This window comes from Metopolophium dirhodum, chromosome 1 (genome assembly GCF_019925205.1).
Source record: "Metopolophium dirhodum isolate CAU chromosome 1, ASM1992520v1, whole genome shotgun sequence".
Lineage (NCBI taxonomy): Eukaryota > Metazoa > Arthropoda > Insecta > Hemiptera > Aphididae > Metopolophium > Metopolophium dirhodum.
In genome coordinates this window covers 95,215,440-95,241,708 of record NC_083560.1, presented here as the reverse complement: position 1 = coordinate 95,241,708, position 26,269 = coordinate 95,215,440, and the positions used below count along the sequence as shown (strand labels likewise).

Genomic DNA, 26,269 nt, shown 5'->3' with positions numbered 1-26,269 from the left:
ATATGTTTTTGATTTCCCATTTTTGAAATCAAATCAAGTTAAGAATTGTATTACAGACAATATTGTATACATTTTACCTGAGGATGAAAATAATTTGTGACTTCCTACCTTCTGTATGGGGGCAATGTATTCATATTCTATTACTTGAACTACGAATAGTTGTAAAGCCTTCCACTCCAAGTTTAATAGTATGTATTACTCAGCACACCCAAATATGGTTTAATTCATTGATGTCTTAAAAATTTTACAAGAAGAAACATACATTAAACAACGTAAAATATTCATATAATTAAAAACAGATGGATGGTATGTGAAAAAGAAGAATTATTGAGACAAACGATGGCAAAATATGAAAATAGCCATCTAACCAGATGAAAAAAAAATCTACTTATATATCTGATACTTACAGATTCACTATATCCAAACAATTTGATTGTTTTTTAAATGAGAATAAAGTACTGAAGTACAAAATAAAAAAACTAGAATCTAAAATATCTACCTTAGAAACCAAACCTGCTAGTATTATCGAATCTACTCCAGAAAATATATTTTCTGAATTACTTGATAGACAAGCAAGAAGTCGTAATCTAATTTTCTTTAATGTACCTGAGTTACCTTCTGATTCCAGTTCAAACGATATGCAAACTATACTTGAAGTGTTTCGTCATATTGACACTGATGTTATTCCTTTAAACTTACTGCGCTTGGGCAAGGTCTCAACTCAATGTCAACCTATTCGGATTACATTACCCAACCAACATGATGTTTTCAATTTGTTGAAAAACAAAAGCAAATTACGTAAATCTGATAATTTTAAACATGTTAGTTTCTCTACGGATCGTACACTACTCCAACGCAAACATCTAAAATCAATACTGGACGAGTTAAATTTTAGAAAATCAATTGATGAAATAGATATATTTATTAAATATGTTAACAATGTACCAATCGTCTCAAAAAACGGTGTAACCTAACCATGTAATAAATCAAAAAACTTTACATTTTACTACCAAAATATAAGTGGTATTAATAATACCAAACTTGGTGTTTTTACGAGTAATGTAGCTTTGGTCGATTATGACATAGGTAATCGTTTTATCCGAAACTTGATTACATAACGGCATTGATGATAATGAACTCGGTCTACTTCCAACTTCTTCAATTTTTCGCAGTGATAGAGGTAGTATCTTTGGCACTACCATAAACATCAGAGGCGGTGGTGTTTTAATTGCAGTCAAACGTCACCTTCATTGTTACCGTATACTACTACAGAATAATGATGTTTAGCAATTATTCATTAAACTACATCAATAGGGTAATTTACACTGTTAATTGGTGCAGTTTACATTCCACCGAAATCTGATAATAATGTTTATAATTCTCACACTGATAGTGTAAATAACTTATTACCTAACTGAATATTGTAATTCTAAAATTATTATTTCAGGTAATTATAACCTTCCTGGGTTACATTGGTCTATGATCAACAAGAAAATTGTCCCTGACTCGCGTAATTTTAGTAATTTAGAACCTAATGTATTCAATGTAACAAAAAAATAAAAATAGAAAATATTCCGTACTTGACTTAATTTTATAAAATTTACAAAACATTGTAGTTTCGTGTGAAACGGACACTTTATTACCAATTGATTATCTTTATCATCCAGCTTTAATTGTTACGTTTCCTATTAATGCCGATTACCAGACACTTTATTACAATGAATCGATATACGAATCGATTTTTCATGTAGTAATTATAATATTATCAATTCGAAAATAACCAGCATAGATTGGCCTATTTTATTTAAAAATGAATGTATAAACAATGCTGTATCCATTTTTTGCTACCTCATATTTAAGATTATAAATGCTAACTGTAATAAAAAAAAAAAGTGTATACTAGCAAATATCCAATCTGATTTAGCTCTACATTGAGGAACTTAGTTTTTAAAAAGAAAATAGCTCACAAATTATACAAATCATCTCCTTCACAAGCTAATTATAATATATTTTCCAACCTGCGAGCTAAGTGTCATTCTAAATTAAATTATACTAAATATATTATAGATAAGAAAAATTCTTTAAAATCAAATCCAAAAAAATTCTGGCAATTTATAAAAATTAAACGTTCAGATAACTCTATTCCAACTTCGATGGCGTATAATAATTAACTTATAAGCGATGGAAAGTATATAGTTCATAGTTTTTCTAAATATTTTTCAAGTGTTTATGATGTAACAATACCAGCCTCAGACTCACATGAGTCTTACATCTCACATCAGTTAAATTGATATTCCATTATCTTAATGTCACTGACGTTCTTAATGAATTTGATTTGATAAACCCAGGTCCTGATATGATACCGAGTATTTTCTTTATAAATTGTAAATTTGTATGAACAGTTCCTTTGTTACATTTATTCAATCTTTCTTTATCAACCGGTTTGTTTCCAACTCTCTGGAAGTCAAGTTATATTATACCTATTTCTAAGAGTTGTGATGTAACTAGTATATCAAATTACCGCCTTATTTTTCTTCTTTCTATTATACCTAAAATGTTCGAATCAATAATATCTAAAAAAAAATAACACCGTTGCTTTCTTCGTCAGTATCTATTGACCAGCGTGGTTTCATGAGTGGTAAAACAACGGCTACTAACCATTTAGTGTTTCAGAAATGTATTTTAGATGCCTTTGCATCTGGCTCTCAAGTTGATGTTATATTGTTATATATAATACGTACCTACTGACTTTTCAAAGGCTTTTTACAATGTGAATAATACGTTACTCTTATCTAATATCTAAACTATATAAACTTGGTATTCATGGTTTTGTACTTTCTTGGATCTCGTCCTACATATCAAACAGAACACAAATCGTAAAATTAAAATATAAAAATTTCATTTCTGACCCATTTAATGTTTCGTCTGGTGTGCCCCAAGGCTCTCATTTGGCTCCATTATTATTTTTATTATTTATAAATGATATCTACTTCCTCAATTCAAGAAAACTCTTCTTTTTGCTGACGATTTGAAATTATTTAGAATAGTTAATTCATCTTATGATGCATCACTTTTACAAATAGATTTGAATATTCTGTCCGACTGGTGTACAGTTAATAGATTACCACTAAACATTGAAAAGTGCAAATTAATAATATTTTCTAGGTCTCTGGTTCCACTTCTACATTCTTACCACATAAATAAGTCTCCATAAACACGCATCAATGATATTTGATATTTGATGATATTTATATTGATTATTATGGATTATTACTGTTATCGTTTATCAATTGTATTATTAATATCATTGTAATTATTATTTTTTTTTTTATTAGGGTTAAGGCTTCGACTACTAAGTCATTAGCCTGTGGTACTGTAGGAGAGGGTACTGTTGATTTGTTTACACGTGTGTGTTTGATTTAGCAGAATTTTAATTTGGGCACCCGTAGGTATCTGCCATGCCCGGGTGGGGGATGGCGGCACTTGTTCTCCGGAAACCGTGACTGGCCCGAAGAAAAATGCCACCCGCGGCCGAGGTATCGAACTCGGGTCGGCTGCGTCTTAGTCCGCTCGGCCACTCCATCCCCCCATTGTAATTATTGTGTACTATTATATATATATTGTACTTGGATCTTACGATCCGTTAGAATTTAACTAAATAAATAAATAAATACTTATTTAATTTACTTAACTAATGGAATAACAACGGCAAAATCATTATTTTTAACCTACCGATAGTAATAATTTGCTATTTCCAGTTCTAATATAAAATGAGGAGGAAAATAATGCTTTACGTTTGGACGCAATTCGTGTAGCAATTAAATATCGTCGGGACGCTATTCATGTGGAAATGATGTGTATGATATGAATCATTTTTTATATGAATTAAAAGTTCAAATTCATTAAAATTTCGAAAATTTTCAAGCTTTTTTTCAGTTACAAATTCATAAAAAATTTTTTTTATAGCTATAACATACACAGAAATATTTACACAAATTTCCCCACAAATATTCTAACAAAAAAAAAAAGGTTACCGGAATGTAACATTCCGTTTGAATTAAAAATTTTTACGATATTGGATTTTCATCGGTAAATTAATTTATTTTCATCTATCAATTTTTGATATTTTGTTGTAATTCAAAAAAACAATAATTGTAGACACTTAAAAGTTAAAATGATAATTTTCCATACATGGTAAAATTGTCAAACAATGTTGACTCTTTTTGAGCTATTTAAAACCAAAATAAAATTTGAAAATTTATTCTAGTTAATATTCATAAATGTTTTCTTTTGTTAGCTAACATTAGAAATTTAATAGAGGGTTAACGACAAGTCTTCTACCCTTATTAAGAAAAAAAAATTAAACTGAAAATTTCGCTTGTTATAGCCATGAAATATTTTTGATATTTTTGATAACTATTTATTAATTTGTTTTCAATTGTTAAATTTGATATTTTTACAAGAATGCTAAGCTGACACAATTTCTTCGCTCAGAATCATATTTAATATACAAAGATTGATTATTGAATTCAAATAAAGCACATCCATTACAATGATATGTTTGATAGCTATACTGTTTTACTATTTATTATTTATTATATGCATTTTTTTTAATTTTTTTTTTATGGACCTACATGTTTACCTCCCCTATTTGACGAGTTGTTATTTCAATTGTCTATATAATATGTAAGGGCACTTGGTACATTTGGTTGAGGAAACTAGTGCAATTTGCTTTAAGTAGTTTAGTGGGAATTCCGAATTTTTACAAAAAAGGCACTTTTAAGGGCAACTACAGATTCACGTCTTCGTAATATTTGTGTTAGTTGTAAATGATTATTAGTGTGTAAATGTGGTTTAATATGCTGGTGGACGTGGTGAGTGGCGACTATATTATAATATGTTCATATAGCACTCGTACCCGATTCAATAAACAAGTCATGTATAAGGCACTCAAACTATTTTTAAAAATACTTGACAAAAAACAATCCCAATAAGCTGGCAAAACATAATTATGCTTTTAAAAATCTAGATAAATTTTGAAAAATAATTTGAATTCGACCGCCTCTTCTCCGTGTTTTGTAGGCAATACATTTTCTGGACAGTTTATTTAATATAGTATGACATTGAAAACCACCACGTATTAATTTTTTTATTTTTTGTTTCGTTTTTAAGCTTATCTTAATATAATTTTAATTTTTCAACATCATTAATTTGTTTATAATATTAATAGCGTCTTCAGCTATTTTAAATTTTTTCTCTAACCTTGGATATTCAATTTTTGCATTTGTATAAAAATCACTTAAGTTATAATTTTGTAATTTAAAATTATATTCTTTATATCCCATATTTTCTTCATCATACCCTCTCTTATATATAGCAAAAAACATAATATTGACTTTTAAATTTTAAATTTTTTTCCTTTGTTAATGTTTGTTTAAGTTGTTCTATTACTGGTTTATCTAAACAATTTAAAAACACTTGTACATGTTTAATACCCATGTTATTTTTAATAATATAAGTTATTAATCTACTTTGAAATGATGTTTCTTCAGTTTTTAAAATAGGTCGACAATCTTTTTTTTTCAAAAACATCGTGGGATTGACATTATTTCATTTTTTTGATGACGATAACTTCAAATGAGCAGACAAACTGTTTTTACCAATTATTAAATTAAATCACAATTTATATTACATGGTTTTCTCTATTTTTTTGTTTTTATAATTGTTGTTGCTATACTCCTGTGTGTTTTTCTAAATTTAGGTATAATAAGGAATAAGGAATGTCCTGTGGCGATATAAACTTCAATTTTTAAATGAAAATCTCCCTTTTTTACTGTAAATTATTTAGCTGATAATTCTCTTGAAAATGTTGAAGTATCTAATTCAAAATTCTAATAAGTAATTTCTGAGTTATTAAAATATACATGCTAAGAATAATAATTCTTAAATATGACTTTACAAAAATATAAACCATCTATATTATGTAATATTAGATATAGGTTTAGTATTCGTTATACTTAAATCATTTTTACAAATTATTTATACTAATAGCGTGATCAATTGTAATTACTAACATTCATCTAACAGATTCATCAACAGAACATCTAAGCCCCTAAATCTACTTAACAAATTACTATTGGGCTATACATATTGTTCTTAGTACTTTGACTCTATCATAGCTAATTTCAATATTGTTTCTGCTTGAGTTTCAATTATAATTTTAACAACAACATAATATATGGCTGGATTATTTCAATATCAACAGATTACCGTGATCAAACTATCATTCTATTAAATTTGGCAACGTGGGAAAAAAATAAAATATCGAGCGTTCTCAATCGTGTTACCAAAAATGCTGTTTTGAATCGTATTTTACGGGTTAGAAGTGATCGGCGAATACGATAGTATAAAATCCTCACAAGTATTCAAATGCGTTGGAATAAACAAAATAGAATAAAGGACAACTATGAATTTTTACTGATACCATTATACGATTTAACTCGAAAACTAATAAGTAATAAGTAATAACCGTAGATGGTTTAAAAATTCATAAAATGTTTTTCATACATGAAAACGGTCACGGGTTCATTACCCCCAGGTCAACCCTTGCCTAAGTGCCTGATTTTGACTTTTTTTCAATTATTGTCGTTAAATTACTTTTGTCTCCTATCAAATAACTTGTCAATCTTATACAAGGTCCCATATGACTCTTTAACAATGCCATTAATAAATCAATGTTGAGCATAAATCAATAATATTTTTTTATAATTGTCTAGAAAATTTTTAACTACATAAAAGTGTTTGCTTTCATAGTTAACCTTTGTAAATTGCATAGAAGATTCCCCATTAGTTTTTCAACATTTAACAAAAAAAAAAGTTTACCTGAATGTGACATACATTTTATGATTATTTAATTTAATCATTTTTACTAAATTGGAATTCACCCGTAATTTAACGATGTTCCATTAAACAATTTTATAGGTATAATGTTATGTTATTGTGATAAAAAAAAGGAATAAGTAACCTTAGATTTTCACCAAATTCTTATAATAGCATTTTCCATTGATAGTAAAATTGTCAAAATATTTTACTCTTTTTCAGCTATTTAACCTAACTTTATTTTTTATATATAAGTATAACTATCGATAAACAATCTGTATTGCTGGATCATAATGCTTGAAATTTTAAAATAATGTTCCTCATAAGTTGCAAGATAAAATATATAAAAGTTATATAGCCAAGATATTTTTTTTAAGCATTTAATGTTAGAATTTTAATAAAAATTATTATATAATGGCAAGTTTCCAGTAGTTTTTGTAAGTGTCGGAAAATAAAATAAAATTGAAGGAGTAATAGGAATCAGGGGCATAATCAGGGGTGGATTAGGGGATGGATCCCCCCAAAACTTTTTTTTTACCGTTAACATTTTGATCAAAGTATTGATAATAACCATTTATGTTTGCTAAAAACGTATATCCGCCCCCCCCCCCCCCCAAACCAAATTCCTAATTACGTCACTGATAGGAATTTTTACGTAAAACCGAATTTTTATTTAATTTTTTGATGTAACTCAAAACTTATTATCGTTAACGCATGAAATGTTCACCAAATATTTATATTTAAATTGTCTATATTATATTGTAACATTTTCAAAATATGTTTATCTTTTTTTAGTCTATTTATATTCTTGAAAATAGTTTTAAACTTTTGTCGAAAAACGCTTTCACTTAGTAAAATAAGCTTGAGAGTAAATTTAATTCAAGAATCCTCATATTATAATGCTTTAATAGCAGTTTAAAAATATCATAAATACCTACATTTAGGCACGATTTTTAGAAGTGTTGATTTTTATTTTTCGGCTTTTACTCTACTTTGAAAGTAAATTTAGGTGATCTAAGTTCTGATATCCTCCGTTATACAAAAAAAACTGTTGTACTGTTAAGTGGATACCCATAAAATATGAATTCATTTCTTAAGGTCTTTGACCTATAAATTGCATTATTCAACTGTCAATCACGGGGTGTAGATGATGAAAAATAATCTTCTTCCTCCAGCTTAGCCACCCTATGGTTTAAAAATAATTTATCAGTAGTACGACAAATCTAAAATTTAAGTGTCAAGTACATGTTTTAGTAGATAAAAATAATTTTATACCAACAAATTTAAAACTCTGTCGGACTTTAAACTTGAAATAATATAGGACATAACCATTTCTAGGTCATGGACCCCTTTGAAGTATAAATTATAACCAAGGACCAACCCTCACCCCCTCCCCTAAAATAATATTAAAAATTAATGTATCATTACATTATTGTGAATAATCACATTTGTGGCCGTTATAGAAAATTCAAAATCAAGAAACGCAGAGATATATGTGATGGAATCAAAAGATAGATACAGCTCACAGACATCCGTGGTGTTTTTCAACGCACACCAAAATTTGATTAAATATTTTGTTTAAAAATCTTGTGATCTTTTGATCTTAAATCAAAAAATTCATCTTTAATGAGGTCTGTATCATTAATTATATTTAAATCCACAAGAAAAGGATATTCGGAAACTTAGAAATATTAACGACTGTTCGCGTAAACCTAAAAAAATTATAAATATACAATATACATTCAATAAATTTCACAATAAAAATGTACAGTTTCTACTTTAACTGATGGTCATAATTCATTAAATAATATGAATTAAATTCAAACAATTTTATTTTTGAGTTATTTTAAAAAACTTACAACCACCCTGTGGACCCCCGAGTAAACATATATTGTCCGGCTTAAGGAAATGCCCAGGGAATTGGGACACAATGAACATTTTTTCAAAAAGGTATACTGCAGTAATTTGGGACACTATTTTATTTTTATTTTATTATTGAATCCGGAATGTAGATGTTTCTATTAAAATTAAAAACATATAGAAATATTAAAAACCAGAAAACAAATGTAATTCGAAAATTCTTTATATTATTTATTAAATTGTTAAACCAATCATTTTCCATAATTCGATATATAATAATTATTTATTATTTTAATATTATTATTTTACGTTGGGAAATTATTAAATTCAATAATAAATAAATAATATTTTATAACGTACTCATATACGGATTAGCTAGGAAGGTTCAAAGGTAATATGCTACCCGTCACTCAAACCCCCCCCCCCCCTACAGATTGTAGGTACCACTAAACCATGCAACACTATACCAGCCATAATTTATGTTGCCCTCTCTTTGGTCCACCCTTGAAAAGAAATCGTTTAGGCATTGCGAAATGATCGATATGACGATACAGTTGAACAGTGGTTTTACCTATATTATGTTAACAAATGTAAAATTAAAGTGTTCTTATTTGACCGCCGCAATTGTTTGAGGTCACGTAAATTATTATAGTCAGCTGCTTAATAATAACGTTATCGATTTAGTTCACTACTTGTTTGAAGTTCTAGACTAAAAAATACATTTTCAGCCATGTATTTTGGATATGGTTGTGGAAAATTAAAAGCATAACTTAAACATCGGGCATACTGGTTTTTCAATTTAATTATACTCTAACAAGTGTTAGTTTGTTAAAAAATAACTAATAGTGTATACCTGCAGCGCTGTGTGACGAAAACTGTTTGAACTAGGTACATCAAATGCTTATTGATTTTTAAACTGTGGGGTTAGGTTAGTGGGGTCGTCAACGCCTTCGTTGACAAATTACTTTTACATTTTCATCGTCAAAGCGTATCAACGCGTATTGTGGTGTGGCGAATTTGGTGAGTGCATTTGATTCATTTTATTTTGCAAACCGTTTATACTTTATATACCATTCAGAAAACTAAGAATAGATGTCCGTATTTATCGATTAGGCCACTATTTGGGCGAATACAGTGTCCCGTCGACCGCCGTCACCACGGCCTAGGTCTGTCCGTACATACAATTGAAAACTTAAGTAAAGTATATTTTTACCAGCCATCCCGGATAAATTATCGAAATTATTCAATCGATATTAGTAGGTACGGTTTTCACCAATCTATTGGCTGAGTCTCGAAGGAGGTATGCATTTTTAAGTATAATTCGTCTTATAAACTAATAACTATCTGTATCTGTTAAATATATCCTTTTATAAATGTAAAATAAATTTTTATTAAAGGCTAATCTCAGAAACTACCTTACCGATTTCAATAAAAGTTAAACCAAGGTTCCTTGAGTATTGGTGGGTGTTTTAAGTTTAATTTTTCTACCCCTATACACATGTATTTTGTTTTGGCCCACTATAAATGAATAATTATAATGTTACTGATGTAACGTAGTTAAAATATAACTATAGAATAATTTACCCGCTGTGGCGGCGCGAGATATTTATTGTTAGGGGGGCGATACAGGGGCAAACTTTTTTCTGGTGGGGCATTTATGTATCGTTACTCGATCACCCACTAATTTATGATTCAAATGTTCTATGTTACGCGTTAGTAAAACAAACTCAACACATGTATTTAAGCTAATAAATTTTAATATTTTTGTAACATAAATAAATGTATTATTTTTACTATAGACTGTTTCAGAAACTATTACCTACCTGCTACCGCCAATTGAATCATCAATCTATCATTTAGTTTGAAAAATTTAACGTTCGAAATGACTGAGACATTTAATGACTTAGCTACACTGAAAGAATTTAGCGAGACCTATCCACGAGCATCATGGTCTCCTGAAATTTATAATAAATACAAAAAAGTGTATAATATTTATTTGCACAGTGATTTAGATTCAGTTGAAGGTCGTGGAATTTCAATTACTGCTGCTAAAGCATATGCTATAAGGATGTATTATTCCATCGTTTCTTCAAAAAATATGACGAACAATTATTATGAACCATCAGATTATTTAGGAAATACATCTCATTGTGCTGAGGATACTCAGCCATCTGGTATAGTATAATAAAATTATCTATTTACTAAAGGTAATCAGTGGCGTATACAATGGAGGGGTGGGCATGCGGGTCAGATTCCCTCCCATTGGCTTTGGATATTGTGTTTGATGTGAATTTTGAATCATTTCAAATTATATTCATTGTTCCTTATTGTTAAATATTTTACTACCTAAGTAAAAAGTTTTGGTAAGGTGGGGGATTTTCCAATTTTCCCCTCCCATTTAGCTATGTCATTTTCTTTTTTTGATCCCCCTTCAGAAATCATGTTTACACCACTGTAGGTAATGTATAATAAACTGAAGTCACCTAAAGTTATTATATAGTCACCTAAAACCAACTTACCTTATATTATAAAATCTATGGAAAATAATACAAAATGTTTGTAATAATATGATTATATAAGTTATAATATCAATAACTATAAATGTAAAAATGTAAATGTTTGTCACACATGTGTATTTTTTTAACTTTTTACCTTGTTTATGTGCCATTTAATGTCTAATTTATGTTTTGTAGATAGTCATAAACCAAGCAAATACGGTACCTATATTATTGTTTTACTATGTGTACTTAATTACTACCTATACCTTCAAGCTACAGCATACTTGCATGGTATTCACTATTCAGTCATTACTAATTTAAAATGCTTAAGGATGCTGGATGATTAATTTAAAATGTAATTCTCGTTGATATAATACACAAACTCATTAAAATAAATTATAACAATATTTTTTATGTAATAATAGTAAAAATTAAACAAAATAAAAATATGTGGCTTGGTATTTAAATTTAAATAACATATTTGTTTAGACATTTTCGGGATTTTGAAAAATATTGTAAGAATTTGAAAGCTAAACACCTAAAAAAACATTGTATTTTCAATATGTCTAAATTACAATAAGCACAACTTTGGGAGATAGACAATATTATACATTTATTGTTTGACGTTTGAATTATTTTTTGAATTAAACATTTATCATTTAAACAATAACATTTTTTATAAACCAACCCACTAATATCTATATTACTTATTTATTATTTTAGATTGTTCCAAAAACGCAGAATCAACGTCGTCATCGACCGAATGTCTAGATCATATCGATCAACATTTTAAAAATGATAGATTACGTTTACTGCGTGATTTTGAAAAATCATATAATTTGCTATGCCATTGGTCTTCCATTAATAATCAATCATCCAATACATGCAGTGCAAAGATTGCATTAAACATAGGTGATTATAGATTTGAAGGTAGTGGTCATACAGAAGATGAAGCTAAATTAGTCGCAGTAAAGAAGTTCTATTCAAGTCCCGTCGATAACTTTTTTGAAATAAGTAATCAAAATAATGAAACTGAAACTCTAGTAACATTGGATAATACACCATCAAATGACCAAGGAAATATATCTCATTGCGCAGATACTAAACCATCAGGTAAAGTATAATATCATATTTTTCATTAATTTGGTTGTCCAATTGAAACTATTTTTGTATAACAAAATGTATATAAAAAAAATTAGAATTTTTAAAATCATATTGTTATGTAATATGCTTGTAACCGCATCAATAATTTTAAAATTTATACATATTAAGATTTTGTTTTATATTATTGACAAACCAATTTAACTGTCGGTATAAAACAATGATGCATTTAAATCAAGATAAAAAAGCTTTTGTAAAAAATACTTTTATATGTTAGGATGTTTCTAAAAATTGTAGGTAGGTAGTTAGGTAGGTACTTCAATTAATTGAAAGTAATGATAAAATATCACACTTTAATTAAGAAGAAACATAAACAGATACATCCAATTAATGTTGTTTTACCTATACGTACCTACCAATGTGTCAAATTTTATATTTATAAATCAATATTATAAGTAAGTATTGAAGTATTCAGAAAAAATATTTAAATAATACAATATTTTCCAGCCCTTATAATATAACACAATATTTTATATTTATAATGTTGAATTATTAATTTTGGTTTTTGATAAATTTTTAATTCATAATCTAAGTTGATACACATAATGTTTTTTTTATCCTTTTTTTTTTAGACGGCTGTGATAATCTGGTACCGATGAAAAGTAGTAAAGAACCAGGAATTTCTCCATTTCTTCAAAATTGCACCGATGAGAATAATACAGCACCATACACTTTTATGGAAACTTACAATCTACGAAATAGTATATGGTCTCCTTTTTATCTTGTAGGTAAACAACCTACAGTCAATAAAAATTTTAAGGTTATTTTAAGGATTGGTAGTAAGAAATTTCAAGGTCAAGGTTTTAAAAAATGTAATGCTCAATTGAATGCAGTAAAAAAGTTCAAGAATAATATTTTATATACTCATAAAGAGAGTAAAAAAACAACTTTTATAGAAAATGTAAGGATGATTGGAAATAAGTTGAATAGTAAAGACAAGTCTTAATGTTAACAATGGTACTATAACCATATTTTGCTATAAATTTACTATAAATTTTCTTCCATCTCTAGTATAATTATGTAAATAAATTAAATAGTTCACATTTCATGTGATTGTATTAACCATAAAAGTGGCGGTCAACATCCGAAATATAATACTTTCCCTTACTAAGTAGTAAATTAAGTAGATAGTTTTTGATTATTAATATTTGAGTTATCTATACAGTATTTACTGTATATAGTATACAGAAATCGGTATGTTTTATGTACATTTATGCTCTAATTTAAATTTAAATTATTCCCTAGTCTAAAATATGGATAGAGTTATATAAATGCAATAGATTTTAAAATACATAGGTACATAAGAGGTATATACATCCATACATATAGGTAGGTTGTAGGTACTATATTAAATTGCTATCCAAGTGATTAAGTTCCATCAGGAGCGGATCCTTTCCCAGCCTTCAATAAAAACATATACCTATTGTTTTTAATTTAACAATTTTAACATTTAGGTACCTATTAAAATAATTTAACAGAAATAGACTTTTTTTTTGAATATCTATAAAATATGTATTCATAGGTGGTTTTTTATCTTTATAGTCTACAAGACTAGACCAGATTTATTGTCATGAAAATTTAGTTAGTTAGTAACATTTTTCTAATTTTATTTTAACTTTAAAACAAGTTAACGTTTATCTAATATTTTATCATATTTTATATTGTTGAATAAGATTAGGTATATGATTTTTCTAGCACAATAAGATTTTGTTCATACATAGTTTGATTGTAGGTACTAGGTACTTATTGAACATTATATAATTAAATTTCATGTTGAATTGCACCATGTTTGACAAGTTATTAGTTAGGTACTACTATTTATCATTAATGTTGGTTACCTAATTATTATTCTCTATTTCCTGTAATACTGTAGCATGGCTTCATTATTTGTAAACACATATTTTATAGAGTTATGTAATTGTCTATTTAAGATAAGATTTTTTGATATACCTAATTTATTTATGATATCATTAGAAATTTAGAAAAATAATCGACCAGCTATAAAATATTTGATACAATAGCGCTTATTTGTATTGTTGAATATAGTATTGTCAATTTAGTTTTTTTAGCATCATTCTTTGTAAATGTTTTATAGAGTTATACAATTTTCTATTTAAGATTAAAGCTTTTTTTTAATAATTTATCTATGATATTGTTAGAAAAATAATCCACTAGTTATAAACTATTTAATAGAATCTCCCTATATTATACTGTTGAATTAGATTAATTTAGTTTTTAAATTTAATTATCATCATTAATTGTACATTAGTGAAAAATAAGAATTTAGGTATCAAAATTATTGACTAGGTATATGGTTTATTTACCTATAAGTTATTTAAATTTTTTAGCACGATACCTAGTTGTTTTTTTCATACCAAATTGTAATATTTCAAATATGTTATTAAATTTGTGTAGAATAAATGTAAGATTTTTGATAAGTATTAAGTAATATTAAGTTAATTATTATTATATACATTCCCCACTGGCTACCTAGCATAGCTTCCTTCTTTGTACTCATTTAATTGATCAATGCAATTTTCTATTTAAGATTAAAGGTTTTTTGAAGACAATTGATTTATTATATTATTAGAAAAGTTGTTTTATTTTAATTTAATAATTATCATTTATTACACGAAAGTCAAAATAATAAATTATCAAAATTATAGGTGTCTATACGTCTTCCGGGGGTGAGCAAATTAACGTCGTCATAATGGCAGTTACTGTCAACTTTCAAAAAGCTAACTAAATAGTAAATATAATATAATATGAATCATTTAGCACTAGCTATGATTTACTGATTTGGATCTAATACAAATTTTCCATATTCTGGTATAATTATTTTAGGACTACTTCCTAGCTATTGCCTTTTTCGATTGTATATTTTCTTATCAATGACTAGGTCAATTATTGCCATTTTCACACTCGTTCCAGTAATACATAGTAAAAATAGTGTTAATGCAATACTAATACTTAATAGGTAGTGATGATTTCTAACTATTTTTACTATGTATCACTGGACGCTGGTTTAACGAGGACATTGATTTTGGGTAGGGTTTCTAATTGGAACATATAAGCACAATTTGGGGGTGCTTAGCCACAACCAGTTTTAAAATTAGCATCATAATTTATGTATGCCTTGAAGTTTACTGAGTTTCAATTTTGTTATTGGAGCATATTTTATTGAACACATAATTATTCAGAGCTTATCAGCTCCTCAAGGTTAGGTATTGTCATTGAAATTTCGACCATGTCCCCATTGTGATATTATGATGACTCTTTGGATAAAATATAGTTGAACAGTGGTTGTATCAATACATCATGTTAACAACTGTGAAATAAAATTGTTTTTTAATGTGAAATATCGATTGGCGCACATTGGGGTGGTAAGACCAACTCGTATGCCTCCGTGACCCTACCTACCGCCGATCAATACACCCTTGCGTGTACGTGGCACCGTATACTATAATATTATACTTCGTTGCTTCACCGTGTGAGTGTGTTTACTGTATCCTTTTAGCTCACGTGATTCTATTCTAATCGATTCCGTATTTTAAATATTTTTCGATAACATCCCGTCAAATACTTTTGTTATATACCTACTTCTGTTACAATCGGAATTAGGAAAATCATTTCATCAATACCGTGCATATTACACCTTCAACAGCTACTATTACAGAAATCACAGAAGTTACATCAAATAATATTCCATTACTGCATTGTAAAAAATACATATAAAATGTCTAAATTAAAAAAAATATTTATTTGTCTTGCGTATTAATATTCTGTATACAATATTATTATTATAAGAAAAATATATTATTTGCCAATGTTATTAATGAAACTATAGGTACCTATGTTTTTTTACAATTCTGAGCTGAGCGATTTTTAATTCGTGTAATTTGTTTTTATGAGTTTTTATTACTTGTTTTTATGAAACAAAACTTAAATATTGATCACACTTGTTTTTTTTTTATTTAGTTATTCTGTAACAGGTGTTAGTTTGTTAAAAAAAAATAAGTAAGCGTATGGCGGCGCCCAGCAGCGCTATGTGACGATAAATGTTTGAACTTCGTAAAAACGTGTATCGATTAAACTGTAGTGACAAGTGGGATGAACAACACCCAACTCCAACCCCTATAAACATTATATTATAAGACTGTGTATACATCCACCCTCGTTGACCTATTCCTATTATTGTGATTTTTCATCGTGCCTTAGTCGTGTCATTTTCGAGAACCGATAAAGGGTATCGCATATTGTGGTGTTGTAAATTGTGTGATTGCACGATTTTATTTTATTCTGCAAAGTTAGTAAGGAGGTACTAAAAAAAAAATTACAGTATTTATCAATTTGAGTAATTTCATGGAATCATCAAGGAATTTTCTAAAGATGCAACTCGAGAAGATTAAAATATTTTAACTTATAAAAACTACTTTTACCATCCTTCCTACAAAATTCCTGGAAAAAACTATTGCTGGTCTCAAAGATATAATAAATACCAAGGGTATATAGCAGAGGTCACAAAATAGCGGCCCGCGGACGGATTTTATCCTGCCTACATATTGGAAAAAAAATTAAAAACCATTAATATTATGTTTTAATGTTGTAATTTATCAAATTTGTCAATATTTTTTATCGAAGTCTGCAATTTTGATGGTCCGCCAACTATTTTTATATGTGACACATCAAAAATATTAATTGGTGACGACCCCTGGCATATATAGTATACGTACATTATAATCGTTTGTTAACAAATTATCCTATTGGGGCGTCACCTGTCGCCTTTTATTTCCCAAATATGCCGATCCTTTCGTAAAACATGGAAATACCTAGCACAATAGTATATTGTGTGGCAAGGGCAGGAAATAGCTCATTTCCCGCACGAGCCACACATACTATTTTTTGTCACGCCTCTGCGTTCATTGATCGCGCCATCACGCAAAGGTAATTCAGGCTAGGATCTTTGCAACAACCAGACTATTCTACGTAAACAATTTTTATGAAAGAAACGATTTGGTTTTATTTATTTTAAGCGTCATAATATGCATGGAGGTTATAATATAAATATAAGATGTAACCAAAAGTGTATGTTTTGTAAGGACCGTGGTATAGATTTCAGTATAAATAATAACTATTATATTAAAATAAACAAAAAAAAAAAAAATGTGGGTAAGTGAATGTCGCTCTGCTATTCAGTAGGTTAAAATTGGGTCACTGTAATGAATGGTGTTAAATTTGAATTCAATGATATAATATCATTGTATAAGAAAAACGATTCTGAGCGAAAACAGTCAGCCTATGATATTACCAAGTATATTTGATGATATTATTGTGGATAAAGTAATTTATAAATAACCTATTTACGTGGAGCCTTGTTTTCAATTTTCAATACTTAGCTATAATAGTTGAACATTTTATAGATTTTTAACTACAAAATAATTATTAAATTATAAATTTGATAAATTTTGTCAACATTTGAACTTTAAATGCTTATAAAAAAAAATTGTGCCTATGTTTTAATATTTTTCAACTGCTATTAGAACGATATATTAGGAGCCTTATATTAAATTATCACGCTTTTTTACTCTACAAATAAAATTTTATTGATATTTATAGAAAAAAAAACTAAAAAAATTGAAAACTGTCAATGTCCGTAAAAAAGCTCAAAAAGAGTCAAATTATTTTCAAAATTTTATCGTATATAGAAAATGCTAATATTAACATTCAGTGAAATTTTCAAGTATCTACAGTCATACGTTTTTTAATTACAACAAAATAAGGAAATCTTTACATGAGAAATCGAGTGAATATCGAATTTTGTAAAAATATGAATTTCAAACGCTCATAAATATTTAATTTGACTTTCTTGTAGATATTTTTTTTTTTGATAAAGGTAGACAAACTTATAGACAATCTTGTATTACATTTTCAAATCTTAAATTTAAAAAGAAAAATTTTTATGAATTCTCAACTCCAAATAATTTGCTAATTTTTGTGATTTTTCCGTATTTTGTCAAGATTTGGACTTTAAATGCTTATAAATAAAAACTGTGACTTAGGATTTTTAATTTTTTTCATCTGCTTTTGAAACAATAACCTAGGAGCCTTCTATTAAATTTTCAAGCTTTTTTGCCAAACAGATAAAATTTTATTGATATTTGTAGAAAAAAAAACTAAAAAAAATGTAAACTGAAAATGTCTGTAAACAGCTCAAAATAAGTCAAAATATTTGGAAAATGTTATAGTGTATAGAAAATGCTAATATAAACATTCAGTCAAAATTTCATGTACCTACGGTCATTTATTTTAGAGTTGCACCAAAAACCAAAATCAAAAACAGATTTTGCGTAAAAATTCTCGTTTTTTCTTAATTTTTCTTTTGTTTTTCATGTCGCGTTTGAAAACTTCTGGGAAATGTTTACTTTTGACCCCCTAAAGTACCAACTAGATTCACTTTCCTATCAGAAAAGTTACTGTTGAAGAAAATCCAAGCACTTTTACTGTCCTAAAAGGTGATGACAGACTTAAAAAATTAATTAATTAAAAAAATTTAAAAATTTAAAAAAAAACACACATCATTATAAAATCAATACAATCATCGCTTCGCTCAGAATCTAAAATGTAATCAAGGCAAAGGTTATGCATTATGCTGGAATCTATGCAACAACCAAATTATTATAAGAAAACAATTTAATGAAAGAAAAATGTTTACGCGTCATGCGCAAGGAGGTTATAATATACCTAAATATAAGCTGAACCAAAAGTTTATGTTTTATGAGGACTGTACCTAGTATAGATTTTAGTGTCTGTTTGTTCAGAGAATACGTGTGATATCTGAGCTCAGTACTGGTGATGGGCACAATCGAATAGTATTCGATAGTTTTAATAAACTATCGAATATCTATTCGAATGTTTTTAACATAACCGATTAGTAGTTTTTAATAGAAACTATCGAATAGTCTGAAAAACTATCGAATAGCACTATCGAATAGTTCGGTGGACTATTAATAGCCTAAGTGGTTCTCGTTTGCGAGAAACGGCTCTTAATTTTTTATTATATTGTACGTTTATATTGTTTTTAATACAGAGATGACCACATGAGTACCTTTATCGGCAAATGGGTCGTTGCTCTATTGTATTTTTTAGACTTTTGACTGACGGTGGCATCGCATTTTTATTTGTTAAGATTAACTAGTGGTGAATATTCCAGCTGTTCTGGTTATTTAATTTGGTTGCGAGTTTAAAACGATCTTATCATAGATCTGTGGGCAACCAGTACTATTCAGATAAACTATTCGATAAATTATTCGAATAAAAACGATTCGATAAATTAATCGATAAACTATTCGAATAGTTTTCATATTCGAATAGGTTATAGATGACTATCGAATAGTTCAAATAGTGAACTACTATCGAATAGTTCAATAGTGACTATTCGATAGTTCTCATCACTACTCAGTACTCTTGGGGATTTCCATTTTACCACCCGGTACTTTTGGGGATTCCCACTTTACCGCCCAGTGGATGGAAAAACGTCGCTTTTCAACGTTTCAACCGTCATCGAAAACTAAACTTTCGGTACAGGCATGACAAAATAGTATATTGTGTACCAAGGGCGGGAAATGAGCTATTTCAGTCGCGATGGCCGCAGGTCTGAAATTGCTTTCCCGCACGAGCCACACATACTATTTTTTGTCACGCCTCTGCATTCATCGATAACGGCAAAGGTAATGCAGGAAACTATGCAACAATTAGACTATAATTATACAACAACAATATATTTCATGAAAGAAACGATTTGGTTTTATTTATTTTAAGCGTCACGCATGGAGGTTATAATTTGTAAGAAACCGATTACCGTGGTATAGATTTCAGTGACCGTTTGTGCAGGATATACGCGCGTCGCGCGTGAAATGTGCGCGCAGCACTTTTGGGGATTTCCACTTTACCGCCCGGCACTATTAGGGATTCCCAGTTTACCACCCGCTGGACGGAAAAAGGACGCTTTCCAACGCTTCAATCGCTATCGAAAACCAAACTTTCGGTGCAGGCGTGACAAAAATAGATTTGTTACAATATAATTTATTTTTTGTCACGCCTCGCCTGCACCGAAAGTTTGGTTTTTGATAGTGGTTGAGGCGTTGGAAAGAGACCGTTTTCGTCCAGCGGGTGGTAAAGTGGGAATCCCCATAGTGCCAGGCGGTAAAGTGGAAATCCCCAAAAGTGCCGGCCGGTAAAGCAGAAATCCCATGTGCACTGAAATCTATACGAAACATAAACTTTTGGTTACATCTTATAATCATATTATAATCAGCTCTTATGCGTAAACATTTTTATTTCATGAAATCGTTTTCGTAGAATAATCTGATTGTTGCATAGATCCCTGCATAGTGCATTACCTTTGCAGTGATAACGTTTTTTATTCTTATTTTTAACAATAACTATTATTTATACTGAAATCTATACCATGGTCCTTACATATTTGGTTAAATCTTATATTCATATTATAACCTCCATGCGTCACGCTTAAAATAAATAAAATAAAATCGTTTCTTTCATGAAATATAAAATCATAGTTATAGTGTGGTTGATAGATCCATACAATACCATTGCCGTGATCGATGAACGTATGGGCGTGACAAAAAATAGTATGTATGGCTCTTGCGGGAATGCAATTTCAGTTTTGGGTGAAATGTACCCCTCGCCTGCCCCTCGTGCAGCACACGCTGCCCGCGACTTAAATACCTACCTCAATTCCCGCCCTTACCACAAAATATAGTAATTACTATTATTTATAGCTATTGGGAAGATAGATTAACACTGGGAGCGTTGTCGACGCCTATCGTAGGTACTGATGGTTAGGCGGATTCCCCCTACGTGGAGTCAGGAGATTAAATGTATTTTCCCGACATTTCGCATACATTTTGCTTTAAGTGAAGTGTATTTGATAATATTAGTAGAAATTGTACTTACCAACGTACACAGTTAGCTATAAAAGCGTATAAAGTTTCGATAGCAAAATTAATTTATTATAAAAAGTAAAATTACCAATATAAAACTATACATCCCGAATAGGAAGATCCAAATTGTTTCTAGCAGAGTGCGTTTTGTTAATCTGCTTCCCCAATTAAGTATTATAGTTAAAATTGATAAAATTTATAGGATTATTAGGTATAGGTAATAGGTGTATAAAAAGATAGTACCCTGGTCATCCAGAGATCCCATGCATATGGTAACAACATATGGATCTATTTATTCATGGTAGTTTTGTGTTTTACATAACAAGTCCGCGAGGAATGTTTTCGATAATCAATTTTAAAGACCTGGTATATATTTTTATTAGAATGGTTACTAGGATTTCGATGATGTGGGATTAATTTTTCAGTATATCCTGCATACCGATTTAATACGGTAAATAAATCCACTTATAAATATTATAATATGGGTTGAGTTATATAGTTATATAAAATAAAATAAATAAGATTTGAAATTTTTTTTGTTTTATGAATCTAGTTTTCTTATAAATTATAATAATATAATGTATTGTGTTAATTATGTAAAAAAAAATCCATTTTAATCTGTTATTTCTAAATTTCTAATATTGGAGTGAATTAATCTAATATTAAATTCAATGGTAAGAATAGGTACCCATTAACTCATAGATTATTGTTATATTTTAATATTGATGCTTGTTATGAATATTTTAAATTAGTAATTTTTTTGAAGAATCTTATAACTTGATTCAAAATCAGAATATAAAAAAATACTATACGAGGTGCCCTTAGGGGTGTATTAGAAGCGTCGATTAGGGCGATCAGGGGATCACCTCGTTCCAGTCCCAAACTTAAGTTTTAGACGTAAATAGGGATTTACATCTATTTATATCATGTGTGCCCAGTGGCATCTTTTCAGTTTTAAATAGATGGGGTAAAAGTTTTGACCAGTCGTTACTAGTAATGGGTAGCCAGGTATTCGCGGGATAGGTAACTTAAAAAACAACCGCTCGCAAGCACATCATTTTTACATATTCATAAAACACATACGCCATACATAATTACATACATACCAACTTTCACACAGCCACATATGTGTCTAAATATAAATATATTCCAACTGTTAATTAGTAATTTTTAACTAACAACTTATCATTAAGAAAATTCTTAGGACCTACACAATATATTATCTGTATATATACAACAGTAAGTCTGATCTATCAACGCACACCATTGGACGGATCGGGCTGAAATTTGGAACACAGATAGCCATTATGATGTAAGCGTCTGCTACGAAAGGATTTTTAGAAATTCAACCCTAAAGGAGAAAAAGGTGTTGTAAGAATACAACAATGTGCAATAAGAAATGATTTTCTGATATTCATATTTTAAAGAGGTGGTCAAACAGGGATCTTAAGATTCACGGTGGAAATTAAAATAAAATATATTAATAACCCCCAAAATATATTAATATATAAATACTTAATACTCCTAGAAATTCAGGATGATCGACTATGACTTCAATACTATTTTAGGTACACTGTACAAACATTTTTTTCATCTACAAAGGTATACTAATATAGTAATATAGGTTTTATTTTATAGCCCACCTCGCCTACCTGACAATATACTGTTTACATAACCAAAAGCTTGTCTCACGGGCAACGCCACGCGGGATGGCTAAAAATTAAAATATAATACGATTTTGCTTCCATATGCACAGCGAATTAAACCCTATAATGAGTTAATTAATCAAATTTTTTTTCAAAATTATTCAGCTAGTTTTTCTATAAATATATGCATGTTTTTGTGCTAATATAATATAATAATAGTTATTCGAAAACCACTGGGAGTCGGCTCATTTGGGCTGCTTTTAAAATCAAACGATAGAAGAATAAAGGGCAAATGCCCACCTTGACTCACCCCCATGCCATTAAGTATTCAAAATTCGCCCCCCACCCCCCCCCCCCTCCCCGTTATCTTGGTTTAGATCCACCCCATGGTACCCTAGGGCCTAGGGCCTAGATCTTATCAATCCAATTATCTAAAATCCAGTTTGCAAATCAATATTTTTTCCTGAGTCCTGAGGTCCTGAAGTCCCTGAGTGGCCCTGACACAAAATGCCATACCTGAATCAATGCCGGCGTCGACTAATGTCAATAAAGTTAAGTTGAAGAAAAAAAAGCTGAGTTGAAAAAAAGCCAATTTCAAAAAACAAAATATCTAATTTGAATAAAAAGAGCCAAATTTTAATCGAGGTTATTTGAAGAAATAAAGGTAGCTGAAGAAAAAATGGAGAGTTGAATATAAAAGGCAGGGCTTGAAACCAATTGAAAACATTTTCTGTTTTGGTTTCATTTTTGTATACTGGTTTTTAATTTTTTCGATTTTGGTTTCAACTTTCAATGCCGATATTAGGAAATTTCGATTTTGGTTTCGATTTTATTTACCGGTTTTTAATTTTTTTCGGTTTCGGTTATAAACTATAATACCGTTTTCCAATTTATTCCGGTTTCGTTTTCGATTTTTTATTTTTGGTTTTAGTTATTAAACAGTTTATACCGGCTTATAAAATCGGTTTCAAGGCCTGAACTATTTACGCTCATTCTTAGCTTATTAATTTATTTGAATCGCGGGATACTTTTGTGTAAAGTAAACCTTCCAAAATGTTCAAGATACCAAAGATTTTCAAAAAAATACCGTTTTTTAAATTATATTTTCGGTTTTGATTTAAATTATAATGTCGGTATCCAATTTTTTCCGGTTTCGGTTTGGATTAATACCGGTATCTGAATAGGAAGGCCAAGTTAAATAAAAAAGCCATGTTCAAAAAATAAAACTTATTTGAATGAAAAAAACCGTTGAAGAAAATAGGCTAAATAAAAAGAGTTAAATACAAATGGCAAAGTTGAAGAAAAAAGCAAAGTTTAAGTGTTATTTAAAATCACTGCAATGAGAATAACACAACCTTATTTTCCAGTTTTATAGGAACTTACTATCGTCAAAATAATATATATAATATGGTCTTAATAGTAATGTAAGATCACCCTTTATAGAAAATATAGATAGGTGTAGGTAATTGAATTGGTTAGCCGGGTTGGGTTGGCCAACCTATCATTGTAAAAAATAACACTTATTGTTTATGGTATCACGGTTGGTGTATATTTCTTCAAGCGATATTATTAGGGAACGGATTTTAATTTAAATAAATATTTTTATGTAATAATAGCATCGGAAAGTTTTCGATATATGTATACGTTTCATTTAATTGCAAGTTATCTGATGCTAATTTTATTTTAAATATTTTTAAATATTTTAGAATAATTAAATATTTTTAAATATTTTACAAATGAATATACGTATTCTGTATTATTGAAGAATTTCCATTTTTATTTTAGTATTTTGCGATACGATTAGGTCTCTGTACTGTACACCTTTGACATCAAACGACAACGATTCGATATCTTATCTAGTTATCTAAGTAGTAGGTAGTAATTTCAGTATACGAGTATATGCGTTATATATGCGTTCACTTTTCGATTAGTATTCGTATGAGCGTTATTCGATCACGTTATTTTCGTATTGTGTCCGTGTGTGTAGTTTGTATAATATAATATTGTTAACTATTTAAATATGCCCAAAGTAGCTCGCACAAAAAGGTCAAAAGTTAGTATTTATTTGGAAGAATTTCCGAATGAAACTTTCAGGAGTGATGGACAAGTTTTATACTGTCAGTCTTGTGATAAATCAGTATCTATCGACCAACGTGGTCAAGTTATTCAGCACATCAATACCAGTAGAGGCAATAAAGACAGAAAGCTTATATTTCAACCGTTAAGACCGAACCGCCGCCACTTTTCATTTGAAAATTTCAAGCTATATGTTGTTTCTAACTGTTTCCCACATGAAGACTATCATGATTCAGAATAGATTTTTAATTTTTTTATATTTTTTTATATTTTTGAATTAATTATTTAATAATTCTATGTTATTTTCAATCTAAATATTTAAATATTACACATTTATAAATAAATATTTATTAAGTAATAAACAAATATATATTTAAATATTTTTAATTTTATACTAAATTAAAATCCGTTCCCTAGATATTATATTTATATGTACAATTATGGGTGGTCAGTAATAAGCGCCGGGTCTGTACCGGCCGGACTTCGGAAGTGTCAGGCCGTAGCGTGACCTAACAATATACTATGAGTGGTATAATATTTACATCAATGGTATTATTGACTATCGTACATAATTCTATTGGGATGGAGTCAACCATTCTGCGTGTAGCTCAACTAAGCGGCGGTCGAGCGGTGAATTGAACTCGGGCCGGCGAGGCTTAAATAAGCAACCGGTGTTTGTCAGTTCTGAAAAGAACCGTTTTCGTATGTCGCCGGGGCGTTAAGTGGTCGCGGGCATCGACGGCTGATGCGGTCGGCGTATTTGGCGTATCGTATCGTATCACTATATCCGTACAGACGTGGTGACAGAGCTCAGTGCGGGTCACGGCGTATTCGTGTGGCGCGGCGCTCCGGACCGTATGAGACACTGGTACCGACCTTCGGTATACTTACGTCGCCTCGGTTTTAGCTCGTTGCAGTCGGCGTGCTTCAAGCGGCTGATCTCAACACCGCTTAAATAAAGCCGAGGTCCTGGCCTACCCTGATTTAGTCTTAAGAGGACGCTACACCTAAAGCGAAACGTATACAACGGCCGAGAGAACGCGCTGCTAAGTGTTTTCACGATGCGCAAGCACGCGACGTTTAAGCCGCGCCCACTACTAGTAGTCGGCGGCCAGGCGACGATTGTGCTCATTCGGGAGCGATGTTAATTATTCTCTCAACCTCTGTTTGTGGCGGATCGCGTATATTA

At 29.6% G+C, this 26,269-nt stretch overlaps 2 protein-coding genes across 2 annotated transcripts; both read left to right on the top strand.

The window, feature by feature from the left end:
• The first annotated feature begins 371 nt into the window (after positions 1-371).
• On the top strand, positions 372-974 carry LOC132946700 (uncharacterized). The gene has a single exon (XM_061016761.1). The coding sequence runs from the start codon at positions 372-374 to the stop codon at positions 972-974; it is 603 nt and encodes a 200-aa protein (XP_060872744.1).
• A 9,647-nt stretch (positions 975-10,621) lies between these two features.
• Positions 10,622-13,344, top strand: LOC132946696 (uncharacterized). The gene is made up of 3 exons (XM_061016757.1): positions 10,622-10,913; positions 11,961-12,350; positions 12,971-13,344. Exons 1-3 carry the CDS (start codon positions 10,622-10,624, stop codon positions 13,342-13,344), a joined length of 1,056 nt encoding a protein of 351 aa, XP_060872740.1.
• Positions 13,345-26,269: the final 12,925 nt, after the last annotated feature.

What these genes read in the sequence shown, in the direction of transcription:
- LOC132946696 (XM_061016757.1), top strand. Translation starts at nt 10,622, where the DNA reads ATGACTGAGACATTTAATGACTTAGCTACACTGAAAGAATTTAGCGAG. An exon ending in TGAGGATACTCAGCCATCTG is followed by an intron (nt 10,914 to 11,960) that starts GTATAGTATAAT and finishes TTATTATTTTAG; the next exon opens with ATTGTTCCAAAAACGCAGAA. An exon ending in CGCAGATACTAAACCATCAG is followed by an intron (nt 12,351 to 12,970) that starts GTAAAGTATAAT and finishes TTTTTTTTTTAG; the next exon opens with ACGGCTGTGATAATCTGGTA.
- LOC132946700 (XM_061016761.1), top strand. Translation starts at nt 372, where the DNA reads ATGAAAAAAAAATCTACTTATATATCTGATACTTACAGATTCACTATA.